An 18,464-nucleotide genomic window follows, 5' to 3' on the forward strand; every position below is an offset into this window, starting at 1 on the left:
CGTTAAATAGGCTATTCTGTGAGTTGAGGCGGTGGTGGGAAAAAGAAAACAACTTAGATAAAAGATAAAACTGTATGCCTAATCTGAGGAGCTAGTATAGCAGTAGCAATTTCACCACAGCCCACAAGACCTTTATGCACCAGGTACATCACTGAGAAAAGAAAAGTTAGTTGAAAGCACCATTAAACAGACAACAATAATTTTTTACCAGACCTGCTAAAAAGTCACAGGCTGCAACCAAAGCTTCATTTAGAGTTGCTCATATTTTTTCTCAGATGGTGACATTGTCAATAGAGCAATGACTGTGTTTAGCAGATAGCAAATGATAGCAAACACTCTGTTTAAAGATCACAAGAATGGAAATTAAATAATGTCTGCACTCTCTGAAGTTCAACTTGGAGCTAACAAAATTGCAAGATGGGTCATGGCTAGGGCTGTATACCTTGGAGAACCTGGCGATACGATACATACCTCGATACACAGGTCACGATTCGATACGTACCTCGATACAGAGCTGTCTCGATACGATTTGATACAATGTGACACGATTCGATACGATTCAATAAAAATACATGGGCCAGAGCCAATTAGTTAATGCTGAACACATTTACTCAACAAACAGAACTCTGCATTTTTCTTCAATTTATTGAAGACAAAGTGCATTATAACAAAGTGCATTTTGCTTAAATATTTGCAACTTTAAGTGCTCTGATTAATTGTACACAAATTGTATTAATCTGGAAATTACCACAAGTCAACATTTAACTTTCCAAGGGTACAGTCTGAGCTCACACAAGCACAAAATCTTCTTCTTATTATTCTTAACTTCTTATTAAATCTTCTTATAATTCTTTTTTGTGACACCATGTACTGCCATAACATATTTCACTATGAAATCACTTAAATGCTACATCTTGCTTTAACATTTTCCATGAGTTTTTTGAAACTCGCGGGCGCCGCTGCGCCCCCTAATGGCTGGGCGGAGTATCGATACTAAGGGCTAGAATATCGATACTGTATCTTTTTTTATTATATCGGTATGTATCTAAGAATCGATATTTTGAGCACACCCCTAGTCATGGCTATGTCAGCTAATGTAACAGAGCAGCTGGAGCAAGACTTTGGGTAATGTGATGTAATAGTAAAGCTCATGGTTTCATCAGAATGGTTTTCAGTGATTTTTCAGTGAAATATGAATTTCTGACATTAATGCCTTTCAAGACAACAATGAGGGGTGTTGATATTTATGATGACATGATGAAGTACTTCATAGACAAGACCGTGCCATAGCAAAAGTTGGTATTGGTAACAACTGATTGAGCCCCTGCAATGACTGGTCGGCATACAGGCTTCGCTGTGCTATGCAGAGGAGAACCAGATTCTACATTACCTACAATTTTCTACATTACCACTGTATTATACACCACTATTAAACCACTAACAGCATCTGGTCTAAAACCAAACAGCACATTCAAGCTACATCTGCAGTGTCGCTCAGCTGAATATGGTGACATTTTGCTCCACACTAAAATCCGCTGTCTGACCAGAGGAAGAATTTTGCAACATTGTTCATCACATTTGTTTGAAATCAAAGTGTTCGTGGAATCCAGAGGGGCAGACACCTTCATGCTTCAGTATACTGACTGGCTACTGGACCTTGCCTTCTTAACTGACATCACTGGGAAACTAACTCATTTGAACTATGAAATTCAAGGCAAAGGTAAGACAACCAGTGACACACTTAGTGCTGTAAATGCATTCCAAAGCCAAGATCAGCCTTTTCTCCACATATTTACTGAGCGCCAGTATGTGAAGTGTTACGTGGATCGTGACGTGACTCCTGGCGTTATTTGTGACCCCGATGGCCTGGGCAGAGCATGCGCTTGTGCTTCTTGTTGTCGTTGTGTTGGCCGTCATCACTAAAGTCTTGACCAAACTATTCTCTCATGTCAGCGATTCAATGCACCTCACCTACACACTGGTGTGGTGGCAGCGTTATCGTATTCACTCCCCAAACGTTCTGGTGAGCTCACGTGAGATCCATTCAACGATATAATCGTGTGTAAGCGAGCCCCGTTGTGGATTATCTCCACTGACGACACTCAAGACATTAGCCATGGCAAATACACACAGAGCACCGAATCAGTGGTGTCTAACGAAAGTTGAGACCGTGAATTCATTTGAGTTCTGCCGTCAGAACCTTGTTTACACTGAGTTCACTCCCTTTCTAGTTGACAGTGCGCGCTGGGAAAAGAAGACGAGGGCTTCACCATTTAGAGGTTTTTCCGATGACGACGACGATGTTCCGGTGGCGCAACAGCGCATGCGCCAACAAAAGGTCAGCATGCTTGAGCTTATGCTGGAGCAGATTACTTACTACTGCCCTGTTATTTCCCGAAATACTATTGCTAAAAACTCCACATGCATTGATCACATATGGCAGACTATCAGACTACATTATGGATTCCAATCAAATGGTGCACATTTCATTGACTTTGCTGCTATTAAACTTGATTCTAATGAAGGTCCAGAGGATTTGTACCAGAGATTAATGGCTTATGTTGAGGACAATTTACTACACAGAGACTCTGGCATTACTCATGGAGGTGAATTCATTCTAGAGGAATTCATTCTAGAGGATGAGGAGCTCTCCCCCACGATCGAAAACTTCAGTGTCCTAACTTGGCTTCGTCTTATACACAGCGATTTGCCAAAGCTTGTAAAGCAGAGGTATGGCATGAAGTTACGGTCACGCACTCTGGCGTCCATCAAACCCATCTAACCCTCTAAGACAGAAACTTGCATCACTGGGTTGATCTAGGAAGTCCTGCCCACTTTGTAAGGAGGCTCGCAGACCAGACAATCACTTCCTCAGTAAGTGCCCTTTCCTGCCTCCTCCAGACAAAGCTTTCATTGCCAGGGTGCGGCAAGTTACTGGCTCTCCGTGTCACTCCGATGGAGAGTCCGAGGATGACAGCGAGGACATATCCTGCAATCCTAAGGCAGTGCAGCGAGTTCATATCATGCAGTCACTCTGCCTCAAAGCTCTCCATGGTCACGTCCCCGTTAGGCTGACCATCAACAGTGGTGCAACTAAAAACATGATCAATGCAGCATGTGCCACCAAACTGGGCCTTAAAGTCTCCAGCAGTACGCAGTCAGTGAGACAGATGGCTCCTCACCATTGAAGGTGGTTGGAGAAACACGCACACATTCTCGCTGGCATCACCTTTATGGAATGTAATGGCATCAGGTCTGTGTGGCATCAGATACATATGAGTATGGTGCCAGTCAGACGTATAGAGACAGACATGCTATTCGGCGAGCTTATGTGCTTTGTACTAACTCATCACATACTGTGTGGCCTGGGGACTTTGTCGAACTTGAACTTCCAGCAGAACTTGCAAAGGTTAACAAGGCACTGATACTGTTGAGCCGCACAAGGACTGTACACACTGGTTTGCTCTATCGTTGTTTGTAGGGGTATCCGGAAAAATCAGAATTCCCAATCTGACTGACGCACCATAGGGCATTAGAAAACATGATCATGTATGCTGTGCTCGCATGACCTACATACCGGAGTCCCAAACTGAACAAGCCCAGTTCGAAGCTCCTCAAGCTGTCGCTCGCAAGCCCAGTATGCACAGTACAACACTATTCTCTGACCTTATCTCATTAGACCCCAATGGCATTATGACGGCAGACATTAGAGATCAATTTCGGGAGGTCCATAGGGAATTTGATGAGGTCTTCAGTCCACAGTTTAGGGGCTATAATGGCGCTGCTGGCCCCTTCCAAGAAAGGGTAATCATGGGGCCTGTCCTATTGCCTCAGCGGAAGGGAAGAGTTCCACAGTACTTCAGAGGCCAGTTGCAGGAACTGCAGGCTCAGTTTGATGCACTGGAGTCACAAGGTGTTTTTCGAAAAGCCCAAGGATACTGATGTCAATGTGGAATTTGTCGGCCCATAGTTTCTTGTCAAAATGTCTAACAGGGGGTTTCATCTTCTTACAGCATTTGCAGATGTGGGCCGTTATAGCAAACCCCAACCGTTGCTGAAGCCGAATATGGATGCCACACTGCGTCTGATAGCTCAGTGGAGATATATCATTGCGACAGACCTCACCAAGGCGTTCTACCAAATTCCACATGCCTTTTAAAGGAGTCCGGATGTGCCATTGGTATGCCTGGCTCAGAAACCGCATTAGAAGAGTTAATCTGTCACACATTCTACGAAATCCTTCAGCAGGAACAGGTGGCCTCGTGCACCCCTCCTTCGACTATTAGCGGTCTATGGTCCTTTATTGATGCATATAAAGTCCTAGCTCATATTCGTAAGGGTTGTGCGTTGATCCTTGCCCCCTTCGACAACATGGTCGCTGGCGGTGAGTCGACGACTGCGGTTATGTGGTCAGATGAGCTCCTCCAGTGTTTCATAGGGCTCAGCAGGTGTTATCCACTACTTGCGCTGTGACGATTAGGGTTGTAACGGTATGAGATTTTCACGGTATGATAATCGTCTCAGAAAATATCACAATTTCATGGTATGTATTAAACAATAATTCTTATCAGTAACAATGGCTCTTAAAAGAATAAGAACAAGTTATCTGAGTGAACAAATCCTTTATTGCAACAAACATGAAATCATTTTAATGAAAGTAAGCCTCCCTTCTGAGGAAAAAAAACAAAAACTAAAAATTACTAAATAAAGCCTTATGTATATCTATATCACACTTTAACATTTGAATTAATAATGTTTTAAAATGTTATCAAATGAAAATGTAACAACTTTTATTTTTGGCAAAGTGCTGCACAACAGAGGTATTCTAAGTTAAAACATGGACAAACATGATATTCCTTAAAAATAATGTTTAAATAAATTAAATAAAGAATATTATTATTGTTGTCATAACTTTTAAGTACATTGTACAATGCTAATTTATTTCTGTCAGGACTTCAAGTTAAATTGAACTTTTATTTTGACGGGTTGTAGCAGACCTTTGAGTTTAGTGTATTTGACAATGGTTTTTCTCAAATAAAACTGGTTTTCTCTCAGAGCAGCTCTGCTGATGTTCATGTTTATATAGACGCTGAAAACACCATTAGTGTCATGCATGCATACTTCAGTATGTAGTAGATAAAACGGTGCAACTCATATCTACTTTTGATTTATCCATCCGTCAGATTGCACGTTTTAAGTGGCAACTTCGCTAACGTTATACTGTAAATCCCATGTTCAGGACTGCACCGGGATTCCCTCTGCATCACGGAAATTATACGGCCTTATAACTTGTTATAAATGCGACATACCTTTATCTGCACGGAGGGATGATGTCCGCAAATATGAGCGAACATGTTGGATGTATTGCCTGCTTTTGCAGTCACTTTGCGTCCACATATTTTGCAAATTAGATTCCTCCTCAAGGACAACCCCGTGTTCGTGTTTTTTTTTTTTTTTTAATATCCAAAGTATTTCCATACTGCAAATTTAAACTTTTTTTCGGCGGGGGATGGAGATTAGATACAATCTTTCTCTCTGTCATTTCAGCAGAGTGAAGCAGCCAAAATAAATTGTTGATTAACATTGGAATGTCACCGATGGTGCTCTCAGGGATCCAGGGCTGGCCGCGACAATGTATGTTACAAGGGGAGGAAAGTTGTTGATCGCAAGACATTTTAGCACTAAACTTCACAAAAATCAAATCAATTGGCTTCCTGTGAGATTGAGGCCCTAGCTATAGCCGCTGCCCTGAAGCATTTTGGTCCATAAATTATTCAGTCATCAAAGAAGGCATGTGAGCTCATTGACAGTAAACCATGCGTACAGCCCTTTGAAAAGCTGTGTAGGGGGGAATTTTTTACGAGCCCACGTGTAACTACTTTCGTGTCTACCGCAAGCTACTTTCAGGTCTCTGTTCATCATGTTGCTGGGGCTGCTAATCTACCTTCAGATTATGCTAGTCGCCATGCAGCACAATGTGACAGTCTGGTATGTATGGGATGATATTAGACTCAAAATGATTAATAGATGCATGCACAATTATCCATGTACTGCATAGATTTTATGCATGTATCTTACTAACCACGAACAAATGTCTTTCAATTTGAGTTGGTGGAATTCAGGATTAAATGATTGTGCAGCGATTTTAACAAATACACACATGTTTATGTATAAAAATGTTGTGATCTGCATTAATATATCATAAATTGCTCATGCAAAAAGGAATCCGTGCATATGTGGATCAGGTGGCACACGTGCATTTATTGACATCTTGTTTGCATTAATCTTGTTCGGTTCATTTGGATTTTGAGACTTCATTTTCGCAGTTTGCAGCATTTCACGACGCCCACACACACAGCTACCAATGAACAAAGCCCAGTGCAATTCATTAATGTGTACACGATTTGAAAAATTTGCAAATGTGCATCACTACACTGAAACAAATGCTTTTCAGCCAGTGTCTGTAGAGTTAAGAATTACATCAATGAGCAGCATTTTGTACAAATAGAGACTTATTTTTGAATACAAATGTTATAGTTTGTATTAAACTATCATAATTTGTGCATGCAGCGATTAAAATGTGCATTTGTGGATCAGGCGATGCACGTGCATTAATTCACATCTCTTCTGAGTCGATTCTATTTGATTCATTTAATTTTGAGACTTTCATTCCGCCCGTTTAGCCTTGCCCAATCTACACACACAGCTCGCGATCCACACGCAGCTGAGCCTAAGAACATCAGCGACCACTAGATGGCACTAGCCCCAGTAAGTAACAACAGTAGCATTTTTAGAGATTTGCTGTTTACACTAAGTGAAAATAGCCATTCTATACATGCTGTAAAAGTAGCAGATATTTGCAATAAGTGTGAATAATAATTAGACGATATTTATAGGCTACTTATAAAAAAATGGCGAATTAGCATTGTCAACTTCAGCTTTGTAGACGATACTGACTCAGAAAACAGTTTAGTAATAAGTAGGCCTAAATAAAATATGTTCTAGCTATTTTTCCCTAAACATTCATTGTCATTCCATTAGCCAGCAGGCTTATGCTAATAGCCTATAAAAGGCTCATTGTTTTAATATAGTACAGTTTAAGTTAATGTAATAGTTTAATTAATTGAATATAAACGTGCAATTACTAATGGCTTAAATGAGCAACTATAATAGCCCTTTAATGATAATAATAATAATAATAATAATACAAGGAAGGAATAACTGACAACGTGCCGCTGAATTACAGAAAAGACAAAACAAAGGTACCATCAGGACGTTCTTGTTTGGCTAAATTAATATGAGCTATTCTGTGTCCTAAGACTAGTTAAATTAGAACAAGTTCAATAAAATATTTTTATTATATTTCTACGGGCAGAGTAGAATAGCCAAACCAAAAAGAAACAAAGAAAACACAATGTAACATTCATAAAAGTGTACACAATGGAATGAGCACAGGTGACTGGGGCTAGTGCCATCTAGTGGTCGCTGATGTTCTTAGGCTCAGCTGCGTGTGGATCGCGAGCTGTGTGTGTGTGGATTGGGCAAGGCTAAACGGGCGGAATGAAAGTCTCAAAATTAAATGAATCAAATAGAATCGACTCAGAAGAGATGTGAATTAATGCACGTGCGTCGCCTGATCCACAAATGCACATTTTAATCGCTGCATGCACAAATTATGATAGTTTAATACAAACTATAACATTTGTATTCAAAAATAAGTCTCTATTTGTACAAAATGCTGCTCATTGATGTAATTCTTAACTCAGCAGACACTGGCTGAAAAGCATTTGTTTCAGTGTAGTGATGCACATTTGCGAATTTTTCAAATCGTGTACACATTAATGAATTGCACTGGGCTTTGTTCATTGGTAGCTGTGTGTGTGGGCGTCGTGAAATGCTGCAAACTGCGAAAATGAAGTCTCAAAATCCAAATGAACCGAACAAGATTAATGCAAACAAGATGTCAATAAATGCACGTGTGTCACCTGATCCACATATGCACGGATTCCTTTTTGCATGAGCAATTTATGATATATTAATGCAGATCACAACAGTTTTATACATAAACATGTGTGTATTTGTTAAAATCACTGCATAAACATTTAATCCCGAATTCCACAGACTCAAATTGAAATACATTTGTTTGTGGTTAGTAAGATACATGCATAAAGTGTATGCAGTACATGGATAATTGTGCATGTATCTATTAATCATTTTGAGTCTAATATCATCCCATAGGTATGTCAGGTGTGTAGCTTCATCCGTGAATCCATGGTCTCCGTCACTGCCGACATCTTGCGGGGAGCACAAAAGTTGGCCTTTGCCAATAGGGCCACATGGGTGTCTATTTAGACTGAGTGTCCAGACGTCTGTAGGGTACGGGCACATCTTCGGCAGGGTACACGGCCTTCCAAGAGAGTTATCAATGTCAAAGTTCTGAAACGGTATTTGAATACTGTTACCGTAGCAAGTGATGGGCTGTTAGTTGTGTGGCGTGACACACCACTGTCAAACACTACCGAATGCATCGTTGTTCCAAGGTCAGTACTGCATTGGTTGCTTCTGTCATTGCACATTAGGTTAGATCACCCCTCAGCTCACCAGTTGAGACTAGTCATTGGCCGGTACTTCTACGTGCTGGGCTTTGATTCAGCCATCCAGCTTACCAGTAAGGGATTTCACCAATGTGCCGCACTGGCAAAGTCCCCTGTGTTCGCTGTGGAGCAGTCCTTAAACACATGAAGGTGTGCTTAAACATCAGCATCAGCTAATCTTAGTCATTTGTGAGTGTGTGACATCCTTTACAGCTGCTTTGTTACTTGATGACGAGCAAAAGAAAACGTTGCAGGATGGTATTATACGCTTGTGTTTTGGCCTTCGTCCACTCGATGGCCCCTTTGCTATAGTTAGAACTGACTCAGGACCAGGTTTTTCAGCACTGGCCAAGGGCACAGTGCTTACTCAATACAGGCTGGCCATCGAGGTTGGCGAAGCTAAAAATATCAACAAAAATCCGGTGGCTGAAAAGCCCATCCAGGAGCTACAGGGTGAGATTTTGCGACTAGAACCACATTGTGGGGTCGTCACCCCCTTGTTATTGTCTGTAGCTGTTCCTTGGTTAAATAGCCGTATTCGGTCACGTGGCATGTCAGCCTGTGAGATGCTGTTGCAGCGTGATCAGTTCTCTCTCGAACAGTTACATGCATGACCGGGAACTCATTGCGTTGCAGCATGCACAACGCTTGGCTAACCACCCCAACAGTTTTAAAGCTAAAGCTCCACTGATTCGGGGTGCACCTAGCCTTGAAATTTGCCCTTGTGACTTTGTGTATTTGTATAGTGACCGTAACAAGTCATGGGATCAAAGCAGATATCTTGTGCTTAGCTCAGACGGGACGTGGTGCAATGTCCGTAAGTTTACAGGTTCCCAGTTACGGTGTGCTTCTTATAGAATTCGCTTAACAGTTTGTTATAAAGTTGACTCTTTCCCAAGTGTCGCAGGTCATTGTGATCTGAGAGCGAAGAGGAGTGCGAAGTGCCACTTGTTGCCCCTCCGAGCAAACCTGATATCTGCCTGGTGATAGCGACACCCACTTCAACCCCGGGTCTGATGGCAGCAGATGTCTGGACGGTAGGGCCGTGTCCCCATCAGGTTCGGTGGAGGTCCAGTGCAATCAGTTGCCCTTCCTCTCAGCCTGAGCAGGCTCCTCAGTGGTCAGGCCATCACAGTTGGCTTCCTGACAAGTTAAAGGATTATGAGCTGCACTAGATCGGCTGTCTTCACCCGTATCCTTGCTTTGCTTTAAGGAAGTTGTGTTGATTCTTTGCATTGATGTTCTGTAAGGTTCCATAAGGATCTGCTGTGCTGTTGGCACTAGACAGATGGTTCCGTTGATTCATCTTGTGTTGTCACATGATGTCACTTATTTGTTTCTGCCTTTTTTTTTGTCTGTTTCAAATGTCCAAAGTTGCCAGTGGAGAGGGGGTATGTTCTGGAGGGAAAATGGACAGCACCAGTATGTGAAGTGTGATGTGGATCGTGATGTGACTCCTAACGTTGTTTGTGACCCCCCTGGCATGCGCTTGTGCTTCTCGTTGTCGTTGTGTTGGCTGTCGCCACTAAAGGCTTGACTAAACTATTCTCTCGTGTCAGCGATTCAATGTACCTCACCTACACACTGGCGAAGGGAAATATTGCATCACTTTCCATCCATATACTGTAAAAAAAAAAAAAAGGTTGAGCCAACTTAAAATTTTAAGGCAACAAACTTCAGCAGATTTTTGAGTTTTCTCAACTTGTTTTAAGTTTATACAACAAAAAGTTGAGAATCTCCTACAAAAATAAGTTGAGAGAACTCAAAAATCTGCACAAAGCTGGTTGCTTTAAAATTTTAAGTTGGCTCAACTGTTGTTGTTTTTTACAGTGTACAGTCAATGCAAATAACAATGCTTTTGCATCTGAGGTCTTTGACAGAGCATTACATAAGTACTCTTGACATTTGTATATTTCTGAGAACCTAAGAGATGCCTTTAACCTGGGATCTAGTGAGGTTTAGATGGAGATTCCCACTCTGCAAAGTGACATAAAGTATTCACCGAAATGTGTTTAGTATAATCAGTGTCGGAGCTCGTCGGTCAGTCGGGCCATCTGATCATTCTGATTGGCTGTTCAGCTGGCAAACCACTGCAAGAGAAAGGTGCAGAATGGACATGCTACTTGGCCATCGGGTGTCGAGCGTTGGCTTGGTGTGTCAGGGCAACTTTGAACCCAGACGCTGCCGACATGAGCCGACCCCGCAATCTGCTTTCTTCACCACTAGTTCGTCGGTGCTTGGTGTATACCAGGCTTAAAGCTGTGCTTGGTATTGGCTTCACCCGATTTGCATTTTGCCCCAGTTTTTGCAGTTTATAATAGCATAAGCACACCTGTTTATACTAAAAACTTTAATGGCCTATCACTGTGCTGAAAAGTGCACAGTCACTTTTAATTTTTTATTTTTAGATAAAGTAACATATAAATTAACATAGTTTGGCCAATCGTCATCCTAACCACAGGCTCTACTCTTCTGCACAGTGGTAACCCCACAAACTTACACATACCAGAAACACTTTTACATTTCAAAATAATACAACATTAAACACTAACAGATCTCCCCTATATTAACACTGAGCAAAAACACATGAAATAACACTTAATTTGAAAATTTTTACTCTCCTTAAACAGTCAGAAGCAAAGCATGCTGGGAACTAGAAATCTGCTGTAACTCATTGCGTGAATGTGTGTTTATATGTGTGTACATACATTCACATTTATATGGGAGCATCTATGTGCAATATAAACTCAATAAAGGATCAAACAATGAATATTTATTTTTGTCTTCGTTTCTAAATATATTTGTATGCATCAATATATAGCCATATATTGTCAATGCATATATTGCTGTATATTGAAAAAATATAAGCACTGTTTTCCAATATATGGAAATGTATTTTGTAATACACCGCATTATATTTTGCAGTATATTCCCATATATTTTTGTTTCGTAAGGGAGTGCATCATTCTTTACAATAAATGACATGGTTTAGTTTTAAATAAAATTATTATGTTCAGACATTTATACTTCTCTACTTTTGGAACTGCCATATATAGGAGCACTCCTCGCACTCCAATGCATTTTTCTTTTCTTACACACACAACTAGTGTGTTTTACAAATATCAGTGGGTATTTATGAAATTCTGGAACATGAAATGTGAATGAAGTAAATCATTCAGTATTACGGGAACTAAAACTGTAACGGTCACGTTGTCTTTTAGCTTGTTTGTATCACTGGTGATCTGACTTTGTACACTGAAGACAGTTTCAATGTCATAAGCTCACCAGGTGTTTTTTAAATGTTATGTTAGACTGTTAAATTGATTGGTCTAGAGAGGAAAAAAAGGCTTAGATTTACCAGAGTTTGTAAGGTTCATGGCACTGTGTCTCAATAAAAGGGTTCTGCAAGAACCACAAACGTCCAGGCGTTGCATATATTGCATACCCTTTTTTGAGCCCCTGACTGTTTTTAACAAGCTTTGTATTATGGAGTGGGAAAGAAAGTTGAAGATCTTTGAAGACAAATGTGAGGGACCGTGTCTTGCCCTCTGTGTTGCGTTGTGGTGCCTGGATGTGGTACAAGTGCTCCAAAAACTCTGGGAACTCATTAGCATGAAAAAGACTCTATGTGAAAGGCATCTGAATGGAGGACAATGAGCCGATCCTCCCCTACTGCTCTATTTCAATATTTCTTTCAGCTGTACATTTACTGCTCCACATTTTTGCATTCCTTTAGTAAAGGTTGTGATCAGTATAGATGGGAAATAGGTCATATATATTTGGACACATGCACAATTTTTATTATTTTAGCTGCTGACATAAGTAAATGGATAATTGACTCAAAGGCTGTTTTATGCACAGGTGTGGGCTATTCTTTCGTTATTTATACATCAATTAAGCAGGTAAAAGGTTTGGAGTTGATTCCAAGTGTGCCATTTGCATTTGGAAGCTGTTTCTGTGAACCCACATCATGCGGTCAGAGAATGTCCACAGAGGACAACAGTGGTGCATGATCGGAGAATACTCTCCATGGTAAAGAAAAACCCTTTCACAACATCCAGCCAAGTGAAAAACACTCTCCAGGAGGTAGGAGTGTCACAGTCAAAGTCTACAATCAAGAGAAGACTTCACAAGAGCAAATACAGAGGGTTCACCACAAGGTGCAAACAAGGACAGATTAGATTTTTAGATGCCAAAAAAAACATCTAAAAAAAGACTTCTGGAAAAGCATTATTTGGACGGCTGAAATTAAAATCAACCTGTACCAGAATGACGGGAAAAAAGTATGGAGAAGGCATGGAATAGCTCCTTATCCAAAGCATATAACATCATCTGTGAAACATGGTGGAGCAGTGTGATGGCATGAGAATACATGGCTTCCATTGGCACTGGGTTGCTGGTGTTTATTGATGATGTGACAGAGGACAGAAGCAACCAGAAGAATTCTGAAGTGTATAGGCATATACTCTTTGCCCAGATTCAGTCAAATGGAATTTTAACAGGTTTTTAACAGGTTTCTTGAAGAATCTTGCCACGTTGCCACAGTTCTTCTGGATTGAGTCTGTCTCAGTTTGTTCTGTTTCTTCATGTCATTCCAGACAGACTGATGATGATCAGATCAGATCTCTGTGTGGAGCACTAAAATCTCACTGGATTATTACAATTAATGGCAAAATTAATGTTTGGAAATGTAAACTGACATTTCCTAGTGATACACTACAGCAAAAGATAAAAATAACTGACTTTAAATCATTTTTAACTGTTGAAAATACTAGTTTTCTAATAATTTTGGCCACCACGTATATATGTGTGTATGTGTGTGTGTGTGTGTGTGTGTGTGTGTGTGTGCACAGTGACAGAATTTCTTAAAAACAAATTTCCATAAAATCTAAATAAATACATAGTTATCAGAATATGCAGTAAATGTGTCTTCCCTTTGTTGGAGAAGGCTGTGAGGTCGGGTTAATTCTCTTTTAGTCTATAACAGGCAGCAGTTCTCACTTGAGTATAAATAGAGTGCAAACACAGTAACAGCAGGCCAGACGACACCATGTGACTTCCCTATACAAGGCCAATCATTTGTGTCCAAAAGTGCATTTACTGCCTGTACACTGAGACAAGGAGGATCTGCTGTCTGTGTGTGTGTGTGTGTGTGTGTGCATGTTTATGTGGTTTATGAGGACACAAATTTGTATAATGACATGGGTATGACAGAGGTATTACAATATGAAGGTGGTTTATGAGGACACTGCCTATGTCCCCGTAATTCAAAAGGCTTAAAAAAACATACTAAATGGTGTTTTTTTGAAAATCTAAAAATGCACAAAGTCTCCTGTGAGGGCTAAGTTTAGGTGTAGGGTTGGTGTAGGGCAAAAGGACACACAGTTTGTTCAGTATAAAAACCATTACGCCTATGGAGAGTCCCCATAAACCACAAAAAACAACATGAGTGTGTGTGTGTGTGTGTGTGTGTGTGTGTGTGTGTGTGTGTGTGCCTGTCAGTCAGAGAAGGATCAGTGGCATGCCAGAGGCATTAGAAATGATGATCTCAAAGAGACATGAACAGCAAACAATTTTTTTTTTTTTTTAGTAGTCAATGTTCAACGGTCATGTATTTGGGAATTCCCTGGATCGAATCACATTAAACTCTAAAACCATTCAATTTTGTAATCCAAAACTTGTATAAAGAGGGAGAAAAGTGCCAGAAGTCACTGTGTCATGGAGATTGGATTTATTTCTGGCTGCATTTCTGAAGCTTCCCCTCAAGGATCAATAAACAATATATTGAAATTAAACAACCTGAACAATACAAATAAAACCAAAGAAAAAATAAAATAAAAATCTTCATAAATCCCATAAACCAAGAGCTCATAAAGCAATGAAAACAGGACTGGGCATTTAAAGGGTAAACTTGTAACTTTTGGGAGCCAGTTAACCATGGGAACAGAAAGATTAGCCACTGAATGAAACTTAAATGAAGATTTTGAATGAATCCTTTCTGTTTGCTTTAGGCCTAAACCCAACCCCCTTAAAGCGTCAGGAATTAAACTTTTAATGTGACAGCTTTTAACAGCTTCTCGCTAAAAAAAGTGTCTTGTAACTGTATAGCTTATAGACATACACAAGCTCCTTTTAGACGCTGGAGACAGACAGACTGCAGTATGAATGTAGGACGCTAGTAAACATACAGGTCTGATGGACACTATGAATAGAGAAGAGAGTAATACTTTTACATAAGAGAGAGGGGAAAAAAGCAAAACACATCATAGACAGAGATATCACATTTACAGAAGAGATGAGTCAATGGCTCGTGTGAATGACGAAGCTCTGTATAATAAGGTGACCAGACGTGCCACTTCCCTGGGACATGCAAACAACCAACACCTGGTTATTTTAGTTAATTTAGAAATCATGTGCAGAACGTGTCACCAGGAAATGACCAGATGTGCCACTTCCCGGGACATGTTCAGCCAAGGATTTCTAAATTGCCTAAAATAAGGAGGTGTTTGTTGTTTGCGCTGTGCCAACCCATCGCTGTATGACATCAAAGTACAGCAAGAGCTATTCAAAACCATACGGAGCCATCTGCTCTACTCTATATAGCTCTCGAGGTACTTTCGCAGCACAAACAACTAACACCTGATTATTTTAGGCAATTTAGAAATCCCGGGCAGAACGTTTCCAAATCATCAGTTCTCATTCTGCTGGATCTATCTGCCTCTTTTGACACTGTGAACCATCAGATCCTCCTGTCTACCCTCTCATCACTGGGTATCACAGGGATTCAATCTCACTGGTAGGTCTTTCAAAGTGACCTGGGGAGGGGAGGTTTCCAAAACACATCAACTGCTCACTGGAGTTTCTCATGGATCAGTTCTTGGACCCCTCCTCTTCGCCATATACACTACATCACTGGGTCCCATCATACAGAGACATGGTCTCTCCTACCATTGCTTTGCTGATGACACACAGCTCTATCTCTCATTTTAACCAGATGATCTAACAGTAGATGCACGGATTTCAGACTGCCTGTCGGACATCTCGGCATGGAGGAAAGAACATCACCTCCAGCTCAACCTGGCAAAGACTGAGCTTGTCGTCTTCTCTGCCACTCCAACACTACAGCATGATTTCACCATCCTGTTAGGTTCATCAACAATTACCCCATCAAGTTCAGTCAGAAATCTTGATGTAATCTTCGATGACTAGCTGACTTTCAAAGACCACATTGCAAAAACTGCTCAATCTTGCAGGTTTGCATTGCACAACATCAGAAAGATCAGGCCCTTCCTAACGGAGCATGCTGCACAACTTTATGTCCAGGCCCTTGTCATTTCTAGGCTGGATTACTGCAATGCTCTTCTGGCTGGACTTCCATCATGCACAATCAAGCCTTAACAAATGATTCAGAATGCAGCGGCACGACCCGTCTTCAACAAACCCAAAAGGGCCCATGTCACACCTCTCTTTATCTCCCTGCACTGGCTCCCGGTTTCAGCTCGCATCAAGTTCAAGACATTGATGCTTGCATATAGAACAGCCACAGGCTCAGCACCTGCCTACTTCCACTCACTATTATGAATCTACATTCCCTCCAGAAGTCTGAGATCTATGAGTGAGTGACGCCTCGTGGTACCATCACAGAGAGGCACAAAATCACTTTCCAGAACTTTTTTGTTCACTGTTCCTGGCTGGTGGAATGAACTTCCCACCCCTATCTGAAATGGAATCCCCTATCCTAATCCCTGACAATTTTCAAGTACCACCTGAAAACTCATGTCTTTCATCACCATTTGACTTCATCCTAAAAAAAAAAAAAAAATTGCTTTCTCTTTCCTTAATCTCTCTTTGTCTATCTTGTACTAATCTGAACAATGCCTGAAAATTTGTATTGCAAGCACTTCCCAAGTTTATTTGCCTCTTTATGATGAATCGCTTATTGTATTCCTCAATTGTAAGTCACTTTGGATAGAAATTTTTGCTAAATGAATAAATGTAAATGTAATGTGTCCCTGGGAAGTGGCACGTCTGGTCACCTTAGTATGGTGGTCCCTAAACCAGTCTGATTATAGAGTAAGGTGACCAGACGTACCACTTCATGGGGACATGTTCTGTACAGGATTTCTAAATTGGCCAAAATAACCAGGTGTTGGTTGTTTGCGTGTCCCCGGGAAGTGGCACATCTGGTCACCTTACATCATACGTGATCACTGGATGTGCACCTGCTGGACAGATCAGATCACAGGTGTCTGAAAACACATTTTCAAAACAATTCTAGCTTGACATCTTAAAGGCACAACAGTGTACGTGTATACTGAAATCAGAGATGAATTTCTTACTAAAGTGCTGCATTGATGGCTATAGTAGTGAATTTAGAGACACACTGTATAATGGTTACTGTCAGCACCACTCGTCACCCTCATTAAGTGACTAGTTGATCATTAGTTTGCTAGTCAACCATCCTGACCTATTGTATTATGGCACTATAGGCTCATTCAAGCTGTGGAAAAATGCTTTGCTACTTCCATTCAAATCAATGCACATTCATGTATGCTCATTGGTGGGTCACACTAGCACTTTAGTTTATGGTGTAGCTGGTGTTTTCTCTGAGAGTATGATCATGAATTAAGTTGCGTTGGTTCTAAGGTGTAAAACATGATGTAACTGCTGATATCATGCAACATACAAAAGACTTGTTTTATATATAATACATTAATATGTATTCATGCATTAATTTTACCAAGGTTCTTTAAAGGAAGTGAACACACATTAAAAAGCACAATTAGTTAAAACATGATTACGTACACGTCTCTAGTAGATTCTAGTCTTGCTGTCTTTTTTCACACTTTTCTGGTCTAGCAGGTAAAACGGTGCAACTGATCACTTAGTAAAGCAACAAACCCCTCCTCATGAACACATGATTTGTGGAATCAAATCCTCAAATAAATAATGCTTAGTGCTAGAGGATTCATTACATTATCACCCTTATATGAGCAATAATAACAGTGATGCTGGCCACTAATAATAGCTGATAATAAGCAGTGAGCTCAGCACAGCATAATGCTCCTGACTGTAACTCATCTCACACACTCATTCTATGTCTGACAGAACGCAAGCGTCCAGCTTTAACAGTCTCTGTGCACGAAAATATCTGCTGTGTCACTGACTGAACATTATTCTGAGCATGCATAGACCTGTCTCTGATCACAAAGGGATTAAGTATGATAGATACCTAATGCTGTTTCTCACAAAAACACACATTAACAAACTGACTTATCACAACACCCTTAATCTCCAAGAGAAAAATACGATTCCTAGTGTTATTTAAGTATTGACAACAATGAACAGTGCTGCTATATAAGATCATATTTCAGGTCACAATCATTACCGGCAATGAGCTCTTTTGCCCTTGACACGAGCCGAAGCAATAATCGAGTCGATAGACTCACCAGCTATGAGGTTCAGGTGTAAGCTGCTGGTGTAAAGCCAAAGAAAAGCCAAAGAAACTTCCCTCTTCACCCTCTTTGATGAGGATTGTTGTTGTGTCCAGGTTAAACGCTGAGATCCAGGAACAGAGCGTGAGCAGGAGGCAGCAGAATCCAGCCGTCCATCTCCACTGTGTGTGCCACAGAGACATGACAAAGTTCAGTGGCTCTGATAGACACCAAAGTCTTGGAGAAACTGCTGATCAAGAAAACAAGACACTAAAAGTCAGTGTCTGTTTGCTGCTGCTAGTCTGAGCTGGGATCCAGGCAGGAGTAAGACTACCAAAGAAAAACTGCACAAGTGCACGGCTGCCCCTCCTCACACACACACAGAGCCGTGAATAGACCACCCACACCCTCCTCAGCTGACATCATCACTCAGCGA

General features: G+C 40.8%; 1 protein-coding gene across 2 annotated transcripts in view; it reads right to left on the reverse strand.

Moving 5' to 3' along the window:
* itga7 (integrin, alpha 7) overlaps nt 1–18,439 on the reverse strand; it is a 58,877-nt gene extending 40,438 nt beyond the window's left edge. Inside the window, exon 1 of one of the 2 annotated variants that reach the window (XM_079393472.1) lies at nt 18,044–18,439. In XM_079393472.1, coding sequence (XP_079249598.1) covers nt 18,044–18,231 — 188 coding nt within the window. In that variant the 5' untranslated portion in view covers nt 18,232–18,439. The remainder of the gene's footprint in view (nt 1–18,043) is intronic. The other variant, XM_079393473.1, reaches the window with a different exon arrangement.
* Nucleotides 18,440–18,464: the final 25 nt, after the last annotated feature.

This window comes from Barbus barbus (assembly GCF_936440315.1).
Source record: "Barbus barbus genome assembly, chromosome: 35".
NCBI lineage: Eukaryota > Metazoa > Chordata > Actinopteri > Cypriniformes > Cyprinidae > Barbus > Barbus barbus.